This window comes from Diceros bicornis, chromosome 40, assembly GCF_020826845.1.
Source record: "Diceros bicornis minor isolate mBicDic1 chromosome 40, mDicBic1.mat.cur, whole genome shotgun sequence".
Lineage (NCBI taxonomy): Eukaryota > Metazoa > Chordata > Mammalia > Perissodactyla > Rhinocerotidae > Diceros > Diceros bicornis.
In genome coordinates this window covers 15,635,110-15,656,294 of record NC_080779.1, presented here as the reverse complement: position 1 = coordinate 15,656,294, position 21,185 = coordinate 15,635,110, and the positions used below count along the sequence as shown (strand labels likewise).

At 47.8% G+C, this 21,185-nt stretch overlaps 2 protein-coding genes across 2 annotated transcripts in view; one reads left to right on the top strand and one right to left on the bottom strand.

The window, feature by feature from the left end:
* The window catches only part of FAM178B (family with sequence similarity 178 member B), a 107,981-nt gene extending 105,794 nt beyond the window's left edge, over positions 1-2,187 (bottom strand). Inside the window, exon 1 of the mRNA XM_058534517.1 lies at positions 1,909-2,187. The gene's annotated coding sequence lies outside the window, so the exon portion shown is untranslated. The remainder of the gene's footprint in view (positions 1-1,908) is intronic.
* Positions 2,188-12,253: 10,066 nt separating this feature from the next.
* Positions 12,254-14,009, top strand: LOC131399894 (cytochrome c oxidase subunit 5B, mitochondrial). Its single transcript, XM_058534511.1, has 4 exons — positions 12,254-12,384; positions 12,916-12,989; positions 13,164-13,263; positions 13,818-14,009. Exons 1-4 carry the CDS (start codon positions 12,282-12,284, stop codon positions 13,928-13,930), a joined length of 390 nt encoding a protein of 129 aa, XP_058390494.1. The 5' UTR covers positions 12,254-12,281; the 3' UTR covers positions 13,931-14,009.
* Positions 14,010-21,185: the final 7,176 nt, after the last annotated feature.

Genomic DNA, 21,185 nt, shown 5'->3' with positions numbered 1-21,185 from the left:
ATGTTGGAGTGGATGTGGAAAAAAGGGAACCCTCATCTACTGCCAGTGGGAATGCAAACTGGTGCAGCCACTATGGAAAACAGTATGGAGATTTCTCAAAAAATTAAAAATAGAAATACCATAGATCCAACTATCCCACTACTGGGTATTTATCCAAAGAACACAAAATCAACAATACAAAGAGATTTATGCATCCCTATGTTCATTGCAGCATTATTCACAATAGCCAAGACGTGGAAGCAACCCAAGCATCCATCAACTGATAAATGGATAAAGAAGATGTGGTATATATACACAATGGAATACTACTCAGCCATAAAAAAGGACAAAATCGTCCATTTACAACAACATGGATGGACCTTGAGGGTATTATGTTAAGTGAAATAAGTCAGACAGAGGAAGACAAACACTGCATGATTTCACTTATACGTGGAAGACAAACAAACACATGGATAAGAACAGATTAGTGGTTACCAGAGCGGAAGTGGGTGGAGGGTAGGGCAAAAGGGGTCAAGGGGCAGATATATATGGTGATGGATAAAAACTAGACTATTGGGGGTGAGCACAATGCAGTCTATACAGAAACTGATATATAATAATGTACACCTGAAGTTACACAATGTTATAAACCAATATGACCTCAATAATTTAAAAAAATAATAATCTGTTTTAAAGTATAGCCATGAGGCCAAATAATTATGCAATCCAAAATGCATAGAGCCTTGATGTAAAAAGATCCAAGATTAACTCAGAATATTACAACTGTCCTGTTTCTATGAATACTGCTTTTTCAAGATGCCTTATTCATAACACCATGCTTTATGTCTGTCCTTTTAAACAAATATTTGATCGTTTAGGAATGTCAGTGAGAGCAGTGGCCCTGGTCAGCAAGGACTCAGCTCGCAATCTCAAAGATGAAACGAGATGAGTCTAGCCCACAAAGAAAAGTTCAACGGTCTCTAATATAAACTGCACATCCATCACACTGGGAACAGAAAGCCTTTCTTTCCAGAAAAACAGCAGCTACCCTTTGTGCCCTGGGAAACATTAAAAAAAAAAAAAAAAAAAAAAAGCCAAATCAACATAAACCAATTCTCACATTAGTTTGGAGAAAGTTCCACCTCAACAAAGCAAACCATGCCTTGGCGACCGTGCCACCCAGGAGAGGAGGGCTGGCCCGTCTGGGTCTGGGCTAGCCGTGTGCCCAACACAGTGCCCGGTTCAGAGCAAAATGCACACACACACACGTGTCAAAGGAAGGAATTCATGAAAGCGCACAAGAGGAGGCGAGCAGCCGTGCCAGAGCGGACCAACTCCAGGCCTGGGGCAGGCAGGAGTCCCGGGCTGGCCATTTACTGCCTGTGAGCCCACCACAGCCCCCGAGGTGCCCCAGCCTCAGTTTCCTCACCTGTAAAATGGAGCTGCTGCCGAGTGAGGCCTGCACTCGGCAGGAAGCCTTCCCCACGAAGGGCGGGCAGGGCAGGGTCAGGAGGGCCAGGGAGGGCGGCTGGAGGCGCGGGCACGGGCCTCGGAGGACCGGGCCCGCTGGGGGGGAAAGGAAGCGGGCGCAGGCTTCCTGGACGGTGGGGCGAGGACGGGTCCCTACCTCCACGGCCACCGGGGCCTCCTCGCGTCCCAACGTTGCACCTCGCCAGGCAACAGCCGCCCAGTTCGGGGCTCGCAGCAGCGGGACTCGCGCGGACCTGCAGCCCCCAGCCGGCCCAGGCCGCCCCGTGCGCGCGGCCCCGCCACGTGCGCACCCACGTGCCACGTGCGCGCGAGCCCGGGCGGGGGCGCTCCCTGCGGGCCAGGCCCCGGGGCCGCTCTGACCCACAGCTCTCCTCTCCAGCCCTCGGTCTGTGCCCGCGCGTCACACCGCTGTACGCTGGCACGTCACTGAGTGCTCACCTGGGGACGATGACTTCCGTTTTACAGATGGGGACGCTGAGGCCCAGAGGGAAAGGGCCACTTGCCTAGGGCACACAGACAGAACGGGGTCGCGCCACGATTTGAACCCAGAACGGACCCTGGCCACTCTGCCGCTGTCCCACCGCTTAGGATCTTTCCAGAGTTGAGACACTGCAGGCGTCGCGTGCTGAGAGCACTCCGCTCATAACCTCCATCCACGATTGTTATTCCCAACGTTCTGCTTTGAGAACAGATCTGCCATGGGCGTGTATCTGAGTGTACGTGCGTGTGTGTGTGTGTGTGTGTTCGTGCGTCCGCTGTGGGATGGAGGCCCTCAGATTCACACTCTGCAAATACTGGTTAAGTCCCTACCCTGTGCCTGGCCCTGGGCTAGGCCATTTACACACACTATTTCTCTTTACCGTTTACCCGCAGCCAGCCCTGTCATCAGTTAAAACCACCTCCTACTCTTCTGGGGAACTGATTTTTTTTTTTTTTTTTATTGATGTTTTAATGGTTTCTAACATTGTGAAATTTTTGGGTTGTACATTTTTGTTTGTGAAATTTTGGGTTGTACATTTTTGTTTGTCCATCACCCCATATATGACTCCCTTCACCCCTTGTGCCCACCCCCCCACCCCCACTGCCCCTGGTAACCACAGTCCAGTTTTCTCTGTCCATATGTTGGTTTATATTCCACATATGAGTGAGATCATACAGTGTTTGTCTTTCTCTTTCTGGCTTATTTCATTTAACATAATACGCTCTAGGCCCATCCATGTTGTTGCAAATGGGACAATTTTGTCTTTTTTTATGGCTGAGTAGTATTCCATTGTATATATATACCATATTTTCCTAATCCAATCGGCAGTCGAGGGACACTTAGGTTGCTTCCACTTCTTGGCTATGGTGAATAATGCTGCAATGAACATAGGGGTGCATAAACCTCTTTGGATTGCTGATTTCAGGTTCGTTGGATAGATTCCCAGTAGTGGGATGGCTGGATCATAGGGCATCTCTATTTTTAATTCTTTGAGGAATCTCCATACCGTTTTCCATAGAGGCTGCACCAATTTGCATTCCCACCAGCTGTGTGTGAGGGTTCCTGTTTCTCCACAACCTCTCCAACATTTGTTGTTTTTTGTCTTGGTGATTATAGCCATTCTAACGGGCGTGAGGTGGTATCTTAGTGTTGTTTTGATTTGCATTTCCCTGATAACTAGTGATGTTGAGCATCTTTTCATGTGCCTATTGGCCATCTGTATATCTTCATTGGAGAAGTGTCTCTTCATTTCCTCTGCCCATTTTTTGATCGGGTTGTTTGTTTTTTTGTTGTTCAGTTGTGTGAGTTCTTTATATATTATGGAGATCAACCCCTTGTCAGATGTATGTTTTGCAAATATTCTCTCCCAGCTGGTTGGTTGTCTGCTCATCTTGATTCTGGTTTCATTAGTCCTATAAAAGCTCTTTAATCTGATAAAGTCCCACTTGTTTATTTTTTCTTTAGTTTCCCTAGTCTGGGAAGGCATGTCATCCGAAAAGATTCCTTTAAAACCAATGTCAAATAGTGTGTTGCCTATATTTTCTTCTATGAGTTTTATAGTTTCAGGTCTCACCTTCAGGTCTTTGATCCATTTTGAGTTAATTTTTGTGAATGGCGATAGCACATGGTCCACTTTCATTCTTTTGCATGTGGCTGTCCAGTTTTCCCAACACCATTTATTGAAGAGACTTTTCTTTCTCCATTGCATGTTCTTAGCACCTTTGTCGAAAATTAGCTGTCCATATATGTGTGGTTTTATTTCTGGGCTTTCAATTCTGTCCCATTGATCTGTGTGTCTGTTTTTGTACCAGTACCATGCTGTTTTGATTACTATTGCTTTGTAGTATGTTTTGAAGTCAGGGATTGTGATGCCTCCTGCTTTGTTCTTTTTTCTTAGGATTTCTTTAGCTATTCGGGGTCTTTTGTTGCCCCATATAAATTTTAGTATTCTTTTTTCTATTTCTGTGAAGAATGTCATTGGGATTCTGATTGGGATTGCATTGAATCTGTAGATTGCTTTAGGTAACATAGACATTTTAACTATGTTTATTCTTCCCATCCACTTGCATGGGATATCTTTCCATTTCTTTATGTCATCATGGATTTCTTTCAATAATGTCTTGTAGTTCTCATTGTATAGGTCCTTCACCTCCTTGGTAAGATTTATTCCTAGGTATTTTATTCTTTTTGATGCAATTGTAAATGGTATTATCTTTTTGAGCTCTCTTTCTGTTAGTTCATTATTAGCATACAGAAATGCAACTGATTTTTGTAGATTGATTTTGTACCCTGAAACTTTGCTGTAGTTGTTGATTGTTTCTAATAGTTTTCCAACAGATTCTTTAGGGTTTTCTATATATACAATCATGTCGTCTGCAAATAGTGAGAGTTTCACTTCTTCGTTACCTATTTGGATTCCTTTTATTCCTTTTTCTTGCCTAATTGCTCTGGCCAAAACCTCCAGTACTATGTTGAACAGGAGTGGTGAGAGTGGGCAGCCCTGCCTCGTTCCTGTTCTCAGAGGAATGGCTTTCAGTCTTTCCTGGGGAACTGATTTTTAATTAGGCATCATGAATAACTAATTAATGATCCTCCTGCATGGTTCTCCAGGCAGGAAGGTGGTACAGCCGAGCTGAGCTGGCCAATGCAACCCTGTGCCTCTGGCAAAGCCGGTCCCCTGAGCCAGCCCTTCTCCTGGGGCCAGGTAGTGATGGGTGGAAGGCAGTGGCCCTGGTGTGTTGGGAGGCCTTCCCAGCAACATTGCTGCTTGACCTTTCCTTCCTTTGGTAACTCCTCCTAGAGTTTGGATCCATTAATTCATCTGACTTCCAGTTGTCAAAAGGAATATTGGAGAGGTTGAAAGGATCCCATCCGAACTCCTTACTGTTCTTTGGAGAACTGCTATTTTAAATGTTTTAAACATACATAGGTAGATCCCTTTTAATGAGCATTTGAAAGTTTAATATAAAGAAACAGAGCTGTCCCCAGGCAAAATTGAAAATAATAACCTACACAAGAATAATCCTTTTTCAGTGTACAAATTGCTTCCATCAACATTACCTCATTTTATCTTCACAGCAGGCTGGAGGCACCATTACTACTTTCATTTTTCCAATGAAGAAACCGAGGCTTGGAGGCCACCTGCCAGGCCCAGGGCCGTACACTGGGTTCCAGGGCTCTTGTTACTGGCCTATCTTTTTGTTGTTGTTGTTCAGGGAAAGAGTCGCCCTGAGCTAACATCTGTTGCCAGTCTTACTCTTTTTTTTTTCCCCCTCCCCAAAGCCCCATTGCATGGTTGCATCTCCAGTTGTAAGTCCTTCTAGTCCTTCTTTATGAACCGGTGCAACGGCATGGCCATTGACAGACAGGTGGTGTGGTTCCACGACCGGGAAATGAACCTGGGCCACCAAAGCGGTGAGAGCGCTCAACTTGAACCACTAGGCCATCAGGGCCGGCTCTGGCCTATCTTTTTTTAACCCCACATATCTCAGGGTTTTGCCTTCATTTTAGGGGCCTGTTGTCCTCACTTCTTTGTCTGTTTAGGCTCCGTGTCTTTGAGGCCCTCCATGTTCCTCCCAGAAGAGTCTGGAAGGAGCAGAAAAGGAGGTTTGGCCAACAAAGGTTGCTCAGAGACCCCAATAAGGGCCCTTGCATGGCCTGGCCATGCACAGCTGAGGACCTGCCCACTATTCCACCCTCCGCCTCAACTGCCTGCTCCTCCTCCTCCTCCTCCACATCCTTTCCAGGATCTCTGTTCCCTCAGGCCCTGCTCCGTGGGACCACGTGCTGCGTGTGCCCACTCCTACTGACTTGATCTCTTAGCCCAGTTAAGAAGCTGTGTTTCCAAGAGTCCTTTGAATAGTGCCCCTAGTGATGGGGCTGACTCGGGAGAGAGGGGCTTTAGGCAAGTTGGCCTTGTGCCCTCTCAAGTCATCCCATGTGAGTAGCTGCTTATTCTCCCAATGGCCAGCCTGGAGTGACACTTTCGGTTATTCATTTATAGCTTCCACTTCATGTGGTATAAAGTGATAGCTCATTGCGGTTTTGACTTGCATTTCTCCGGTGACTAATGATGTTAACCATATTTCCCTGTGCTTATTGGCCATTTGTGTATCTTCTTTGGAGAAATGTCTATTTAAATCCTTGGCCCACTTGTTAATGGGGTTTTTTGTCTTTCTATTGAGTTGTAAGAGTTTTTTATAAATTCAGGGTACTAGACCATTATCAAATATATGACTTACAAATATTTTCACTATTCACTTTATTGATACTGTCCTTGAAGCCCAAAAGTTTTTAATTTTGATGAAGTCCAGTTTATTTTCTCTTTTATTGCTTGTGCCTTAGGTGTCATATCTAAGAAACCATTGCTTAACCCAAGGTCACTAAGATTTACACCTATGCTTTCTTCTAAGAATCCTATAGTTTTAGCTCTGATTTAGGTCTTTGATCCATTGTGAGTTACTTTTTGTATATGACGTGGAAAGGTCCACATTCTTTTGCCTGTGGATGTGCAGTTTCCCCAACACCATTTGTTGAAAAGACTCTTCTTTCCTTCTCTGAATGTCTTGGTGCCCTTGTTGAAAATCAATTGACCATAAATATGTAAGGTTCTTTCTGGACTGAGGTGGGCATTTCTATCACCATTTGACAGAGTTCAGAGAGGTAAAGCTGCTTGGCCAAGGTCACAGAGCTGGTGAAAAAGAGGACACTAGATCCAAACCCAGCTCCTTAGATTTGTGCCAAGTGCTATGAGAGAAGAAGAGCGGGGAACAATTCACTCCGCACCCCAGGAGGCAAGTGTCAGGATTGGTCCTGAAATCCCCACAGGGAAAAAACAGAGAGGCCTTTGGGGAAACAGCAAAGAATGTGTTGTGGCCAGAAGGCCAAGGGCAAGAGCAGTGGGGGCAGGATTTAAAGACTTGCCAGGGTATTTGGTCGTCCTTCTCTGGGAGAGCGGGAGTCACTGAAGGTTTGCAGGCAGGAAGAGATGGATAGGGGAGGAAGGAGTGGAGGCGACTTGGAGGGGAAAGAAGGTGAGTTTGGATAACGTGACTTTGCAGTCCCTAAAGAACCATGAGGTGGAGATGGGGGGAGGCAGCTTAGCTGGGGAGAGCGGGCTGGGAGTGGAAAGAGGGCTCTGGTGGGCTGTGAATGACAGAAATGGCAGCTGGGGACCAACCTCCAGTAGAGGAAGGAGAGCCAAGAAGAGAGGCCGAAAGGCAGGGGCGAGGAACCTCAGTTTGGGGGAAAGCGAGGAAGCGATGGTCAACAACGCGAAGGTGTCTAAGAGAACGAGGTTGTAAACAGAGTCTGGGGTGACAAATATCCAGGCGTGATCTTAGCGACAGAATTTCAGGGCACAGTGGGGTCAGAAGTCAGGCTGGGTGAGACCACCAGTCAGTGGTTGGTGAAGATGTAGACAGAGAGAGGGAACAGCTCTTCCAAGAAGTCTGGAAGTGAAGGGAAGGAGAAGACAGATCATGACAGAGAGGCGCTGTACTGAGGAAAGACTTGTGTCTCGGCATCCTTGAAGGCCAAGGGAAGGCGCCTGATGCAGGGAGAGGGTGAAGAGCCCAGCAGGTGAAGGGGGAGGCTTGGGGAGGAGAAACCCAGTTCCTCCAAGACCAGAGGGAGAGATGAAGGAAGAGGAAGAGGAGGGTGAAAGAGGAAGAGGAGGGAAGGGAGGCTGAGTGAAGTACAAGAGGGGCAGAGCTGGGGCTTAAGAATAGCGAGTGAAAGAGCCGCCAAGCTCCCAACATCAATGGCTCGGCCAAGGGTGACAGTCACAGGCCTGTCATGGTGTATGGTTTTCTCCAGCAGCGCTAGCCACCTTGGAAGCAGGAGCCCAGAAGATAAATGGCTGGGCCAATTTAGTATTGGGTACCAATGGGCAAGAGAGCAAGGAACTGAGAATGCCCGTGACAGTGTGGTTGCACCATCTGAGCAGGGGATTGTCCCAGGTAGAGACCATGCTGGTCGCTCCCTGTCTGTCCCTCCAGACCCACCCTGCAGCCTTCTCTCCACTTTCTGTGCCTGAGGGGCTGTCCTCCATGGCTCCCATCAAGGGACTCTCTCACCCTCTGGTTTCCAGTTAGGTTCACTGGCAGGACAAAAAGGGTGGGAGGAGAGAGATGTCTGCGTTTGTCCGGCACCTCCACCCCGCCCTCTCTGCCAAGGCTCTGCTGCTACAGCTCTCACCAGGTGCCAATACCGCCAGGCCCAGAGTGGTCAGAGCGTCCCACCGTGGCCGTCTCTGGTCCTCACCATCCCTTGGGGCTCCGTCAACCCTGCACATCCCTCTGCAAGCAGTTCTTTACTAAACTCTTCCATGTGGTTCAGTGGGGCCCTAACAGACTTAGGAAGAACAGGGGCTGGCCCAGCAGGAGGGGGTGGAGGCTGGTTGAGGAGGGGAAGGAAGAGGTGAATGTGGAGGAAGAGAGGAATATTAGGATTTCCCAGGTGGAGCTCAAGTTCCTCTCTGGAATAATAAATGGAGCTCGTGTGTGTGTGTGTGTGTGTGTGTGTGTGGAAGATCAGCCCTGACCTAACACCCGATGCTAATCGGTTTTTTTTTTTGCTGAGGAAGATTGGCGCTGAGCTATCATCCGTGCCCATCTTCCTCTACTTTATATGGGACGCCGCCACAGCATGGCTTGACAAGTTGTGCATTGGTGCATGCGTGGGATCCGAACCTGCGAATCCTGGGCCGCTGCAGTGGAGCGCGCGCACTTAACTGCTTGCGCCACTGGGCCAGCCCTAAATGGGGTTCTTTTGGATTGGGAAGGGGGGTCAACCGGTGAGAGAAGGGTCCTGGGAGGGGAAGGGTGGCAAATTCATGTTTTCTCCTGTGTGAGGTGCCCTGTGCTGCCCCACCAGTTCACTAGACTCCTTTTGTTTCTTAAAAAACCACACACACACACACACACACACAAAACCTTTAACTAAGAAGCCTCCTCTGATCTCTCTCAGCCCCAGCTGCAGCCAGGCCCTCCTGCTGACTAAAGGTCCAAGTGACCCATTTTGGATTTGTGGCATCTCAGTTGGTTCTGACCTGGCTTTTCTGCTGGAAGGGTCCCAGCTCTCAGCAGCCTGCTGGAGGTTCAGCCACTTTGTCACATCTTCCTCAGGTCTCCTTAGAGGGCCCTCGGGGTCTGGGCTGTCCCTGGCTGATATGGGATCTGGGCAGGCCTGCATAGAGCACCATCTCCCCCAAGCCCATTTTAATTAAAAACTGGCCTAACTTGTACCTTTGTGAGTGGTCAGGGCCTCTGATGTTGGAGCTGCTCCTTCGGGCAACAGAATTGCAGATTAGGCCCCATTTTTGACCCCATTACTTTAAGCTTGTGTGAACTCTGCCCAAACCAAGAACAACCTCCTGCCCTTTCTACTTTAAGATAGATTCAAGGCAGAACCCACATTTTACTCACTCCTGAATAGTGACCAGCCTAGGCCCATAGAAAGGACTGGATATAATCTTCCTAACATTCTAAGAGTCTGTAAGTCAATAAGATAATCTCCCCAAACAAGAATATGAATAACCAAGAAATGTTTATTTCATTTCTGAATACGTAATACATTCACATAGTTAAAACAAAACCCCAAAATAGTATAAGAGGTCTCACCCCCACCCCTGCCCTCAGCGGCCCAGTGTCCGTCCGACCCATTGTCCCCCCACTTCTTCTGCCTCCCCTCCCCAACGCATACAGAGGTAGCTACTTGTGTTAGCTTCCTGTGCATCCTCCCAGAGTTCCTCTAGGTAAACACAAGCAACTATGAATATACTGAATAGAAGTTTTTAAGCCAGCATTAACTGAGCGCTTACAATGTGGTAGGCACAGTTCTGAGCGCTTTACAAGTGTTAACGCCTTCAGTCCTCACAACAGCACCAGAGGTAGGTGCTATGCCCATTTTAAAGAAAATGAAACTGAGGCAAAAGGAAGTTAAGGAGCTTACCCGAGTGGCTGAGCCCGGCAGTTCACAGTAGAGGAAATGTAAATGATCAATAAACATATGACAAGATGTCAGCTGCCTTAGAAGTCAGGGAACTGAAAATGCAGACACCAAGAGCATCTGATTTTTTACTCATCCCTGGGTGAACTTTGCACAAGGCCCGCAACTCGCAGGCCATGGCGGTAGGGACTGGCACTTACACACCCTGCTGGCGGGAGCATGAATTGCTTCCAACTTTTGGGAAAACAACCTGGCAGAATTTATGATAATGTGTAATGTACACACCCTTTGACCTTATTGCCCAGAAACGAAGGCTCCAGAATATAAGGCTATATGTACACAGACATGCACTGCAGCATTGTTTGAGAGGCAAAAACCTAGAAACCATCAGATTATTCATCAAGGGGGAAATGGTCTGGGAGATTACAGTACATTCATAGTGGGGAATATTATGCAGCAATTACATAAAATGAGTTATATCTGTATGTATTGATTTATGATGTCCACAAAATATTTTTTTAAGTGAAACAATCTACTTACTAATAATTTGCATAGTAGTTATATATTTTTGTGTCTTATATTCATTTATATATCTGTACACTTTTAAGAAACATCCCAAATGTGTGCAATTGTTTGACTATGTCTATATGAGCATTCAGCAGTGATTCTCAGTCGAGGGCAATTGTGCCCTCTAGGGAACACAGGGCAACGGGTGAAGACACTTTTGGTTGTCCCCACTGGGGAGTGCTACTGGCATGGCTGCTGAATGTCCTACAATGCATATAGGACAGTCCCCCACCCCCATGCCCTGCAAAGAATTATCCAGTCCAAAATGTCAACAGTGCTGAAGTTGAGAAACCCTGGCATAGAGAGAAGAAAAGGGTAAGCACAAAACTGTTAACAAGTAACTTTTTCCTTACACATACATGTTGTTTGACTTAGTATAATGTGCATTTTTGACTACTAAAAATTATCCTATAAAAGTAAAAAAATAATGCTCAATAAGTTTGCTTTGGCAAAGACAATGATGGAGCAGGAGTGGGAGACTGCTCTCCAAGCCAAACTATTTCCCAAGGAGACATTAGGGGGCAGGGGTGTGAGCGGAGGGTGGTGGGAGCTGGAGAGAGCAAGGGATGGTGGGGGTGGGGGGTGCCTGGAGCCTGGTCCTGACAGTCGAGCTCACTCGCATAGTGTAAATAATCCCAGGGATTTTGTGAGCTGAACAAGGACCAGCAAAAATGTCCTAGGATTAGGCGAGCCTACTATGAGAGTGAGAAACAAGCTTAAACTCTATTTCCATTTCATAGTCTGGAATGAACCATCTTATGGTCAGGCGGCAGGGACTTGTGACACACCAGAACTGACATTTCTCACTGGTCCGCTGAGAGTTGGGTTAGTAGGTGTTTCTTGGCAAAGAGTGGTCAATTAAGATGGTAAAACTCTGGCTTAAACCACAGGTAAATTAAACAGGATACTCTGTTTCAGGCCTAATCAGAACCTTTAATATGCTAGAACGTGCATCTCCAAGATGGTGGTCATCAAATGCAAGACTTCCGTGTCTTGTGGCCCCAGAACGTTCTGTGACTCCTTTTCCCATTATCAACACCCCTCCCTTAACCTCTCCCTTGGTTAATTAACCTCCCGGTGTAGTCACCCCCTCACTCCCACATCACCAAGGGCCTTGGTCCTGGGAGGGGTCCTAAATCTGGCCCTACTCTCCTCCCCTCCCCGGGCTCCGCCTCAGGGCTGGACCTCAGCGCTTGTAATGACCTCCTCACCCCAACACAACTGTCACAGGAAACTGATGCCAGGACTGCGGGGAGGTCCTGCGCAGGTTGTTCAGGACTGGGCGATGGAACAAGTTCGCGGTGGCTCACCCACTGCCAGGCGAACCAGCGTAAAAGTCAACACAGTGGCTTTCAGGAAGCTGCTCCTAAAGTTCAATCGTTTGGGGTCCAGCAGGTGTCGTGACAGACGCGGGCTTAAAGACTTCATCAGCAGCCTCCAGGTTTACCGAGCACAACTATCAGGCAAGACGCACAGGAACTCGAGTATGGTTACCCATTCTACGGACGAGGTCACTGAGTCCCACGGACGCAAAACGAGTCGCCCCAAATCTCAACATTAGTGAACAGCTGGGCCGCAAGAGCCTACAACAGACCCCGTGCCCGCCCGCACACCACCAGGGCTGGGCAGCGGAGGCAGTGAGGCAGAGCTGGGCATGCGCAGCCGTCGTCGTCCCCCGCGAGTCACGTGAGCGGGGCGGGCTCCGGGGCGGACGGAAGCGGAAGGCTGAGACGGAGGGGAAGATCCCGCCCCCGGAAGTCCCGCCCGCCTCTGGAGCCCGTTCTCGGAAGTGCTGTTGTTTGTAGCGGGCGTGATGGCTTCAAGGTTACTTCGCGGAGCTGGAGCGGTGGCCGCGCAGGCCCTGAGGGCGCGCGGTCCCCAGGGAGTCGCCGCGGTGCGCTCTATGGCGTCTAAAGGTACTCGTCCCGCCGGGCACGCCGGGGACCGGCGCCGTCGCCCTCCCGCGGTGGGGCTAGGGCGGCAAAGCGGGGCTGACCGTTCAGCTCCTCGGGGCCCCGGTGACCGCTGCGCAGCCCCCGCCGGCGTCTCCCTGTTGTTCCTGGCTGCCCCTGCTGCCGCCCTCCGAACTGACCCTGCTGCGAAAGACTCCTAAACGGAGATGCCGGGTGACCTTGGGGGACAGGAACTGCAGCGGGATGTGGGAGGCTGAGCCGCCGTCAGACCTGCGCCCACCTCAAATCGGAGGAACCCCACTAGGACTCTGATGGGTCTGCTTTTAGGAAAAAAATGTGTCGAAAACTTGGCCTCCGTGGTTGAAGGAAGAAAAGATTCCCCCCCGTGCTGCCACTTTTGGGGATCATTGTCTTGGGGGACAAGGTGTATGAGTAGCCTTTAGGAGCTTACGAACTGTATGCAAAGATTTATGTATGTGCGTTTTCCGTCGTGATCATGTCAGACGACATCGTAATTCACGGGTCTTCCTTTAGGTGGTGTTCCCACTGATGACGAGCAAGCGACTGGGCTGGAGAGGGAGGTCTTGGTGGCTGCACGCAAGGGACTGGTGAGGAGAAACTCCTTTCTGTGTCTTCTCTGGAGCTCGTGGTCTTGGGTGGGATCAGAGCAGTCCCCTCTCTGGGAGCATTTGATGCAGGAATCCTGGCTGGTGGGAATAGTACCGCTAGCCTCTGGAGGGTAGGGGTCATTTGGCATAACGGCTCAATTCTTGTTTTATCAGGACCCGTACAATATACTGGCCCCAAAGGCAGCTTCAGGCACCAAGGAGGACCCTAATTTAGTCCCCTCCATCACCAACAAGCGGATAGTGGGCTGCATCTGTAAGTACCTTGCCACTGTTTACTTATCCATTTGTTTAATATATTCTACTATACAGCATGTCTGTAAGCTGCTCCATATCTTTTGCATGTCTATAAAGAGGAGATGTGTGTAAATGAGTTATTCTAAGGGTCCTGGCCCTCTCAAGCCTCGTTAGTCTGAGTAGGTCATCCTTACTGTAAAGAGACATAGACCATCATTAATACTGGCTCATTGGCGATGCAGCATGAAGGAGTACTCCTGCAGAAAATATTGTACTTCCTCTTTGCCAGACACCATTTGAGGCACTAGGAATACAGCAGAACGGACGCTGCTTTGGGATTCTATTTAGGCAGTGGAACTGTTAGAACTATAGTGACTCTGATACGAGGTCAGTTTACTCACAGGTAAACTCAGGGCCTCAGTTTCTTTATCTGAAAAGTGGGGAGGAGAGCTTGAACTGATCTCTTAAGATGTCAGCCATAACTTTGTGCCTCAGAGGTGTCTGAGGATGAGACTAATATTGCAAGTCTCCCCTTCTAGGCTGGATGGCCTTCAACCACCTTTTTCCTTTCAGGTGAAGAGGACAACAGTGCTGTCATCTGGTTCTGGCTGCACAAAGGCGAGACCCAGCGATGCCCTAGCTGTGGAGCCCATTACAAGCTGGTGCCCCACCAGTTAGCCCACTGAGCCTTTGCACTAACTTACTCAAAATGTGCTGTAAAGTTTCTTCTTTCCAGTAAAGACTAGCTATTGCATTGGCCTCTTCTCCCATAGTTGCCTGGTCTTATTTCTTTTCGGTATTTTTGGGAAGGCATGGGTGATGCTTGTATCAAGAATAGCTGTCTCCTAATATTAGCTTATTATCCACTTGCATACACCGAGATTGACAATCTCATAATACAGTGCTTGGGACCACCTGGTATGGGGAAAGCATGGGCTGTGGAGCCAGGCTGACTGGACTTGTAAGAGTGGCTCCCTCATTTAGCTTTGTCACTGGGGGCATGCTCTCTGAGCGTAGGTTATGTCTACCAAAAAAAGATAAATACCTTCTGAGGTGTTAGAGGTAATAATAACATATAAAGAGCCTAGCAGATGGTAGGTCCTCACAGTATTATTAGAAAGGGACCTTGTGAGGAGCGTTTTGGGGGCTTTAAAGTCTTGAGGGACTCAGGTTTAAAACATAGTTCATGGGGATACCATCAGCAAAATCTAGAATATGGGACAATTCCAGAAACCAGTGACCAGTTTCTTCAAATAAATTGCGAGGAGGAAAGAAAATGTAGAACCTGTCACGTGAAATGGTTGTGAGGGAGATACCAAGAGCAATGCGTGGACTGTTTGGATCTTGATTTGAAAAACCAACTGTAAAAAAAAAATATGTAATTTGAACTCTGGATATTCAATATTTAGGGATTTATTAAATCTTAGTTATTAAAATTTATTAAATTTTAAATCCAAAAATTTAGGGATTTTCATTAAATTTTAAAATTTAATGAAATTAAGTTTTTAATGCTTTAGAGATATGTACTGCGGTACTGAGAGGTGAAACATGTCTGGGATTAGCTTTAAAACAGTGGGAACAAGGGGGAGAGAGTAATTTGCGGTATGATTGATCCATTGTAGCCAGGTACAAGAGGGGTTATTGTTCTTTCTACTTGTATGTATGTTTGAACTTGACCATAATAATAAAAAAACAAACACAAAAACCAAGTTGAGGAGGAGAGAAAAAAAGTCCGATTCAGCCACTTTATATTTGTTACATTTTGGACAATTAACTTCTCAAAAGCTATTATCTGTAAAATGGAAATAGAACCTTTCCATTTTGTGTTTGACTTAGCCCCAGAGGTGGCTTTAGTCACTGACTCCACAAAATTAGTTCAAACTAGATCTTTCAGTTGACAGGTGATGAGAGGTGAAGAGAAAAGCCCTTTTCCCCCAGTCTTGCCTTACCTCCTTTTAAAGGTCGAGTCAAAGCTGCTTCCATTCCTTGCTATCAGTCCTCTCGTTTCCAGGAAATGCCCTGGCATGTATCTGGCACTCAAGGCCCTTCCCTTTGGGAAGGGGACACCTAGACAGCCACATTAAATCTACCCCTACTACTCCCACCGTCAGTGCTCTTCTCAACAAGTTTCCCAATAACTTGATCATGAAGACTGCTCTGGGGCTGCCACTAAGCCCTCCTGTCTGGCCTGCCTCCTGCATTCCTTTTCTCGCTGCCTCACTTTCCGATCAAAACTCTGCTTAGGGTAAACTTTTGATCCCCCATATTATTAATCTGGTCTGTCTTCTCCCTCACTCAGCTCCAAGCCCCGCTTGCTTTGTCTTTTTAAAATTTTAACCAATTCTCCCCTAAAGAAAGAAAAATCTCCAGTACATTTCCAGACTGGTAGGCAGAATAATGGCCCCCTAAAGATATCCATGTCCTAGTCCTAGGACCTAATGGTCACGTAGTAAAAGGTTATTAAGGTTGCAGAGGGAATTAAGGTTGCTAATCAGCTGACCTTAAAATACGGAGAGTATGCTAGGTTATCCCCGTGGCCCAGTAATCACAAGGGCGGCAGAAGTCAGAGGGAGATGTGACTGGGAGAATGGTCAGCGAGATGCCTTGTTGGTTTGAAGATGGAAGAAGGGGTCCTCAGGCCAAGGAATGCAGGTAGCCTCTGGAAGCTGAGAAAGGCAAGGAAATGATTCTGCCTTAGTCTCCAGAAAGAACCGCAGCCCTGCTGACACCTTGATTTCAGCTCACTGAGACCCATGTGGGACTTCTATAGAACTATAAGATAATTGTGTTGCTTTAAGCCACTAAGTGTGTGATAATTTTATTACAGCAGCAGTAGATCTGTAAACTCCTGCCTCCTGAGTTATTGGGTCTCAAATTTAGCTGCACATGAAAATCACCTGGGGAATTGATGACAAATCCCAATGCCCAGGTCACACCCAGACCAATAAGCAGTCTCGGGGGGTGGGGCCTAGGCTTCAGAACTTGAAAGTTCCGCAGGTGCTTCCAACTGCAGCCAAGGCTGAGAACCTCTGCCTCTGGCTAACCACTTAGTATGAGTAGCTCTTTCCCTTGCCTCTAGGGGCCCAGAGGAAATGTAATGTCCCCCACTAGGAGCACCAAGCCTTTGCTTTTTGGGTAGAAGTGGGCTCCATCTGAATCTTTGGCCACTTAGCAGTTTAGAAATTGGATCCCATCTCCCCTCACCAGGGAAAAATATAGGCCTCACTCTAATGGTATCGATTAAGCAATCTGCAAGTACAGAATAAAGAACTTTTTTTCTGGAACTGTTTGAGTGTAAGTTGCTGATCTGATGCCCCATCACACTTGAGTGTGTATTTCTTGCAAAGACGTTGTCTTAGGTACCTACAAAATGATCATCAAAATTAGGAAATTACAATTGATACATGTCTACCATTTAATCCTAAGACCCTATTTAAGTTTTGCTACATGTTCCTATAACATCCTTTACAACAAAAGGATCCAGTTCAGAACCACGTGTTGCCTTTAGTTGTCATGTCCCCTTTGTCTCTTCCACTCTGGAACAGTTCCTCAGTCTCCTTGACTCTTGTGACCTTGACACTTTTGAAGTTACACCAATACCTTGGGTTTGTCTGATGTTCTCCCATGATGGGATTCAGGTTATGCACCTTGGGTACAAGTACCACGAGGTGATGCCGCACCCTTCCCGGGAGGCACAGGATGTCGATTTGTCCCACTGCTGATGGGGTTCACTTTGGTCACTTGATTAAGCTAATGTCTGCCAGGCTTCTCCACTGTGAAGTTACTCCTTAATTATCAATAAGTATCTCATTATGGGGTAATACTTTGAGATGCCAATACCCTGTTCCTCACTGAACTTTCAGTTTATTAATTTATATCAGTATGGACTCGCTTTCTTATGGTATTCAGTGGATTATATTTCATAACTGTCATTATTTAGTTTTTGATGTTAAATTTGTTCCAAATTTGGCCAGTGGGAGAGCTGTGTCCTTTTGACATGTCCCTGTCACTGAGCACTTCTTTTCTGGCACAAAATGTCCCAGGCTCATCTTCCAGGCTGTTCCTATACCCATGAAGTAGGTGCTATTATTATCACCCCATATTAGAGATGGGCCAACCCAGGAAGAGCTCAGGATTACGCAGCTAGTTAGCTGTGATGGCAGGATTGTGAATCCAGGCCATTTAGCTTCAGCCTGAGCTCTTTTTTCCCCCTTTTTATTTGGAAATAATTTTAGACTTACAGAAACATTGCAAAAATAGCAGAATTCCTGTTTACTCTTCACCCAGTTTCCCCTAATGTTAACATCTGACATTAGATGATTGAAACCAGGACATTCATATTGATACAGTGCTATTAACGAATTTTGCCGGCTTTCCCAGTGAGGTCCTTTTCCGATCCAGGATCTCACATTGCATTTCGCTGTCCTACCTCAGTCTCCTCCAATCTGTGACAGTTCCTCAGTCTTTGTCTTCATTACCTGTCCCTTTTGAACGAGAGAATCAGTCCATTAATTTGTCGAGTGCCCTGTTTGGGTTTGCCTGTTTGTTCCTTGCTAGATTGAGGTTATGCACGAATAAAACAGGTGACACTGGGCTCTCAGTGCATCATATCAAGAGATAGTAACTGAGTACTGGGGATGTTAACTTGGAACATGTGGTTCAAAAGTGGTATCCACTAGGTTTCTCTACCAGCAAGTTATTTTCTTTTGTAATCAGTAAGTATCTTGGGGGGAGATAGTTTGAGGCAATACAAATGTCCCTATTTTTGCTTACTAATTTTTGCCTGCAACAGTCAGTACTGTGGTGTTTGCCTAATGGTGATTTTCTTTTTTCCATTATTCCTTCTACATTTATTAATTGTGATTCTCTTGTAAGGAAGAACTGTCCCTTCTACCCCATGTACGTATTTATTCAATTATTTATATCAGCATGGACATTTTATTCTGTGGCTTATAATCCATTACAGATTTGGCCACTGGGCCCTCCTTCAAGTTGGTTCCTGTGTCCTTTAGACAAGCCCTCTTCTTTTTTTGAGCACTTCCTTACTTTATGGTACCACAAGATATTCCAGGCTCATCTTGTTCTTTCTCTGCCCTAGATCTGGAATTTCTCCAAGGAGTTTCGGTTGCTCTTACTGAAGAATGGTATTTAGAAACCAAGATCTGTATGTGCTCATTGCTCCTGACCTGTCACTGCCTCTAGGCCCTCCCAGCAGACAGGGCTAGGAAATACACACAAATATCCTAACCCTAGCACTCACACACAGATGCATATTTATTTCAGTATCTATCTGTATGTACATGAAAAACCATGAGTCTATACCTCCAATCCCAGTCCAACACCACAAGGTTCATTCTAGCCTTACTACCTTCTCATCTGTAGCTTTTCTCCAACAGTGAGAAATCTGGCAGGGCCAGAGCTCTGTAACCATACCATGCCTGCTGGAAGAGAGAAGTAGGGAGGAGGTTGCATCGTGCTTGGCCTTAAAGGATGGGATTTTGACAGACATAAGGGAAAGTTCATTCCCAGCAGAGAGAACAGCATGCGTAGAGGCTGGCAGGCAAAGCAGGGCATGACGATGCATAAGCCTAAAACGAAGACCCCAAAGGGCCAGCATTAAATGCAACATCATGTAGTCTATGAAGGTGATCTCACCAGGCAGTGGAGAACCACCTGACAGTTTGGATTAGGAAGTGGCAGAGCCAAGGCTATCTAGGCTTTAGATCCAAGAGCAAATGGAGTGGGTGGGGAGGAGAATGGAGTGGTGGTCATGAGCTGGGAGGTAGTGGCCACTATGGAACAGACATGACGGGCAGGGAAGGTACTACAGAGGAATCAACAGAACTGGGTAACTGGCAGAATGTGGAGCAGGTAAGGAAGAGGGAGGAGTCAAAGCAATAAGGCTTCAAACCTGTGTGGTTGGGAGTGGTACCATGAACAGAACCCCAGACAAAGGGTTCTCTTTAAATTGTTTCCCCCCTGAAGGCAGGTTCAGGCCTAATGGCTCTATGACCACAAAGCCTCACAAAATGCTCTCAAAGACAGGCCTGACACAGTCATCTCTCCTCTCCCACCTGATCTCCTTAGTTCTGGGCCCTTCCTCAGCCCCACCAACTCCAACTGCCTTCAACACACAGCTATGATAACCATCCTCCCATGGCTGGCTGCCCATCACCCAGGAGTTAAAAATCCTTTCAAGGCCCTCCATATGTGGGCCCCAACCTACCTTTTTGGTTTATCTTGCCTTATAGCCAGGGGAGACCACTTACTCTTCCCTGCTGACTTGGTATCAGTCGGAGCCATGCCCTTCTGTCCAGTCCCACTGGTCCCTCTTACCTCTGCCTGGAACACCCTCCCCTACCTGGATAACCCCTCCTGGCCCGTGTAAGTCAGCCTGCACCACCTGCTGGGTTAGATGCCCCTCCTCTTGGCTCCTCACCTCTGTACCAAAATGGCCTATCTTCCTCCCATGACCTGTACATTTTTGGAGGCAGATGTCTTGTTTACCATTGGCCCCAAACACATGGCACCCTCCTGGACATACTGCAGGTGTTCAAATACTTGATGAAGAAGGAAAGGGCAGACACTCTCTGAACCCTCATTTCTCACTGCTCGCTCTGCCTCCACCGCCCTTCCTCTCCCTGCCACTCAGCCTCTTCCTTCAGAGCCCAGCTCATCAACAGCCTTCTCTACCTCCCCATCACTCTCCTTCCTGACCTGTCTGAATTCTGAGCCTGCATCATTGTTGGTCTGTCAGCCTTAGCCACTTCTGGGCGGGGCAGCAGAGGTACTCAAAGAGCAGAGGGGAGGACGTGGATGCCCTGCCTGCCACGAGGCCCTGTCCAGGGATAAGGCAGAGAAAGGCAGCCTTGTTCTTTGTTTCCAAGTTCTCTGCTTCTCCTGGTGGACTGCAGCGAGAAGGTAACGAGGCTGGGGAATTCTGCCACCAGGTGGAGAGCCCAGCCTCCTGGGGCCTCCTGTGCCACTCTACCCTGCCAACCACTGAAACCCTCAGGCTTCTGAGCTGGAGCCAGTGCCATGCTGCATTCTTGCCGGTCCTTTCTCTCCAAGTCCCCAGGGATGGGTGAGCAAACAACAGCACAAGGAACCACGAGAAAAGAGAGCCACACACCAGTCCTTGTCCATAATTATTACTATAATGATTTACAAAAAGTTTTTTTCAGGCAACTGTGTTAAATTATTGTACATATGTGGGAGAGGGAGGTGGGGGTCCTGGCCACAGAGGGTAAATGAAGACCTCTTCCGTGGGAGAAAGAAATGCGTCCCCCTCCCGCCTCTAGGTCTGACTCCTGATTAAGTGGCTTCCCCTCAACAAATGAAGCCATCAACCCTTTCCCGTCCAGGGTAACGTGGCAACGGAGAGGGAGCAGCAAGTCCATGAAGTGCTTTGAAGGGGAGAACACAACCAACTGTGGCGGCCTGACCCCAGGCACCCTCTGCCCTGCCTCCAAAGGGTCTGACCTTGAGCCACACCCCCTCACTGGGGACGGGAGACTGCCCAGTACTCAGTCTACACCAAGGCATCCACCCAGGAAGACAGGAGGACAGAGTGTGAAAGGTCAGGGATGCCCGGGTGTGGCCCTCTGGGCTACCCTGTCGGGTCAGGAAGAGGAGGTGGCACGAGAAGCAGTGGTGCACCAGTGGGGAGCTGCTGGCTGCCCCCTCCCCCACCCCACCCCCCAAGGCTAGTTACACAGGCATCCAGGCACTCTGGCCCTGGGAGGGATCCTGTCGGAGGAAATGCGGGTGTTTGAGTGTCTGGCCTTGGCGCTCGGGGAAGCAGCCCTGAGGGTCAGAGCAAGGAACCACAGGCCTAATTGGCCCTGCCAAGGGGGATCCCAGAACAACCCAAAGCTGGGCGCTTCAATTCCTATATTCCAGCTCAAGACTTCCATCCACGCAGCTAAATGTTACTGTGCG

What these genes read in the sequence shown, in the direction of transcription:
- LOC131399894 (XM_058534511.1), top strand. Translation starts at nt 12,282, where the DNA reads ATGGCTTCAAGGTTACTTCGCGGAGCTGGAGCGGTGGCCGCGCAGGCC. An exon ending in GCGCTCTATGGCGTCTAAAG is followed by an intron (nt 12,385 to 12,915) that starts GTACTCGTCCCG and finishes GTCTTCCTTTAG; the next exon opens with GTGGTGTTCCCACTGATGAC. An exon ending in GCGGATAGTGGGCTGCATCT is followed by an intron (nt 13,264 to 13,817) that starts GTAAGTACCTTG and finishes TTTTCCTTTCAG; the next exon opens with GTGAAGAGGACAACAGTGCT.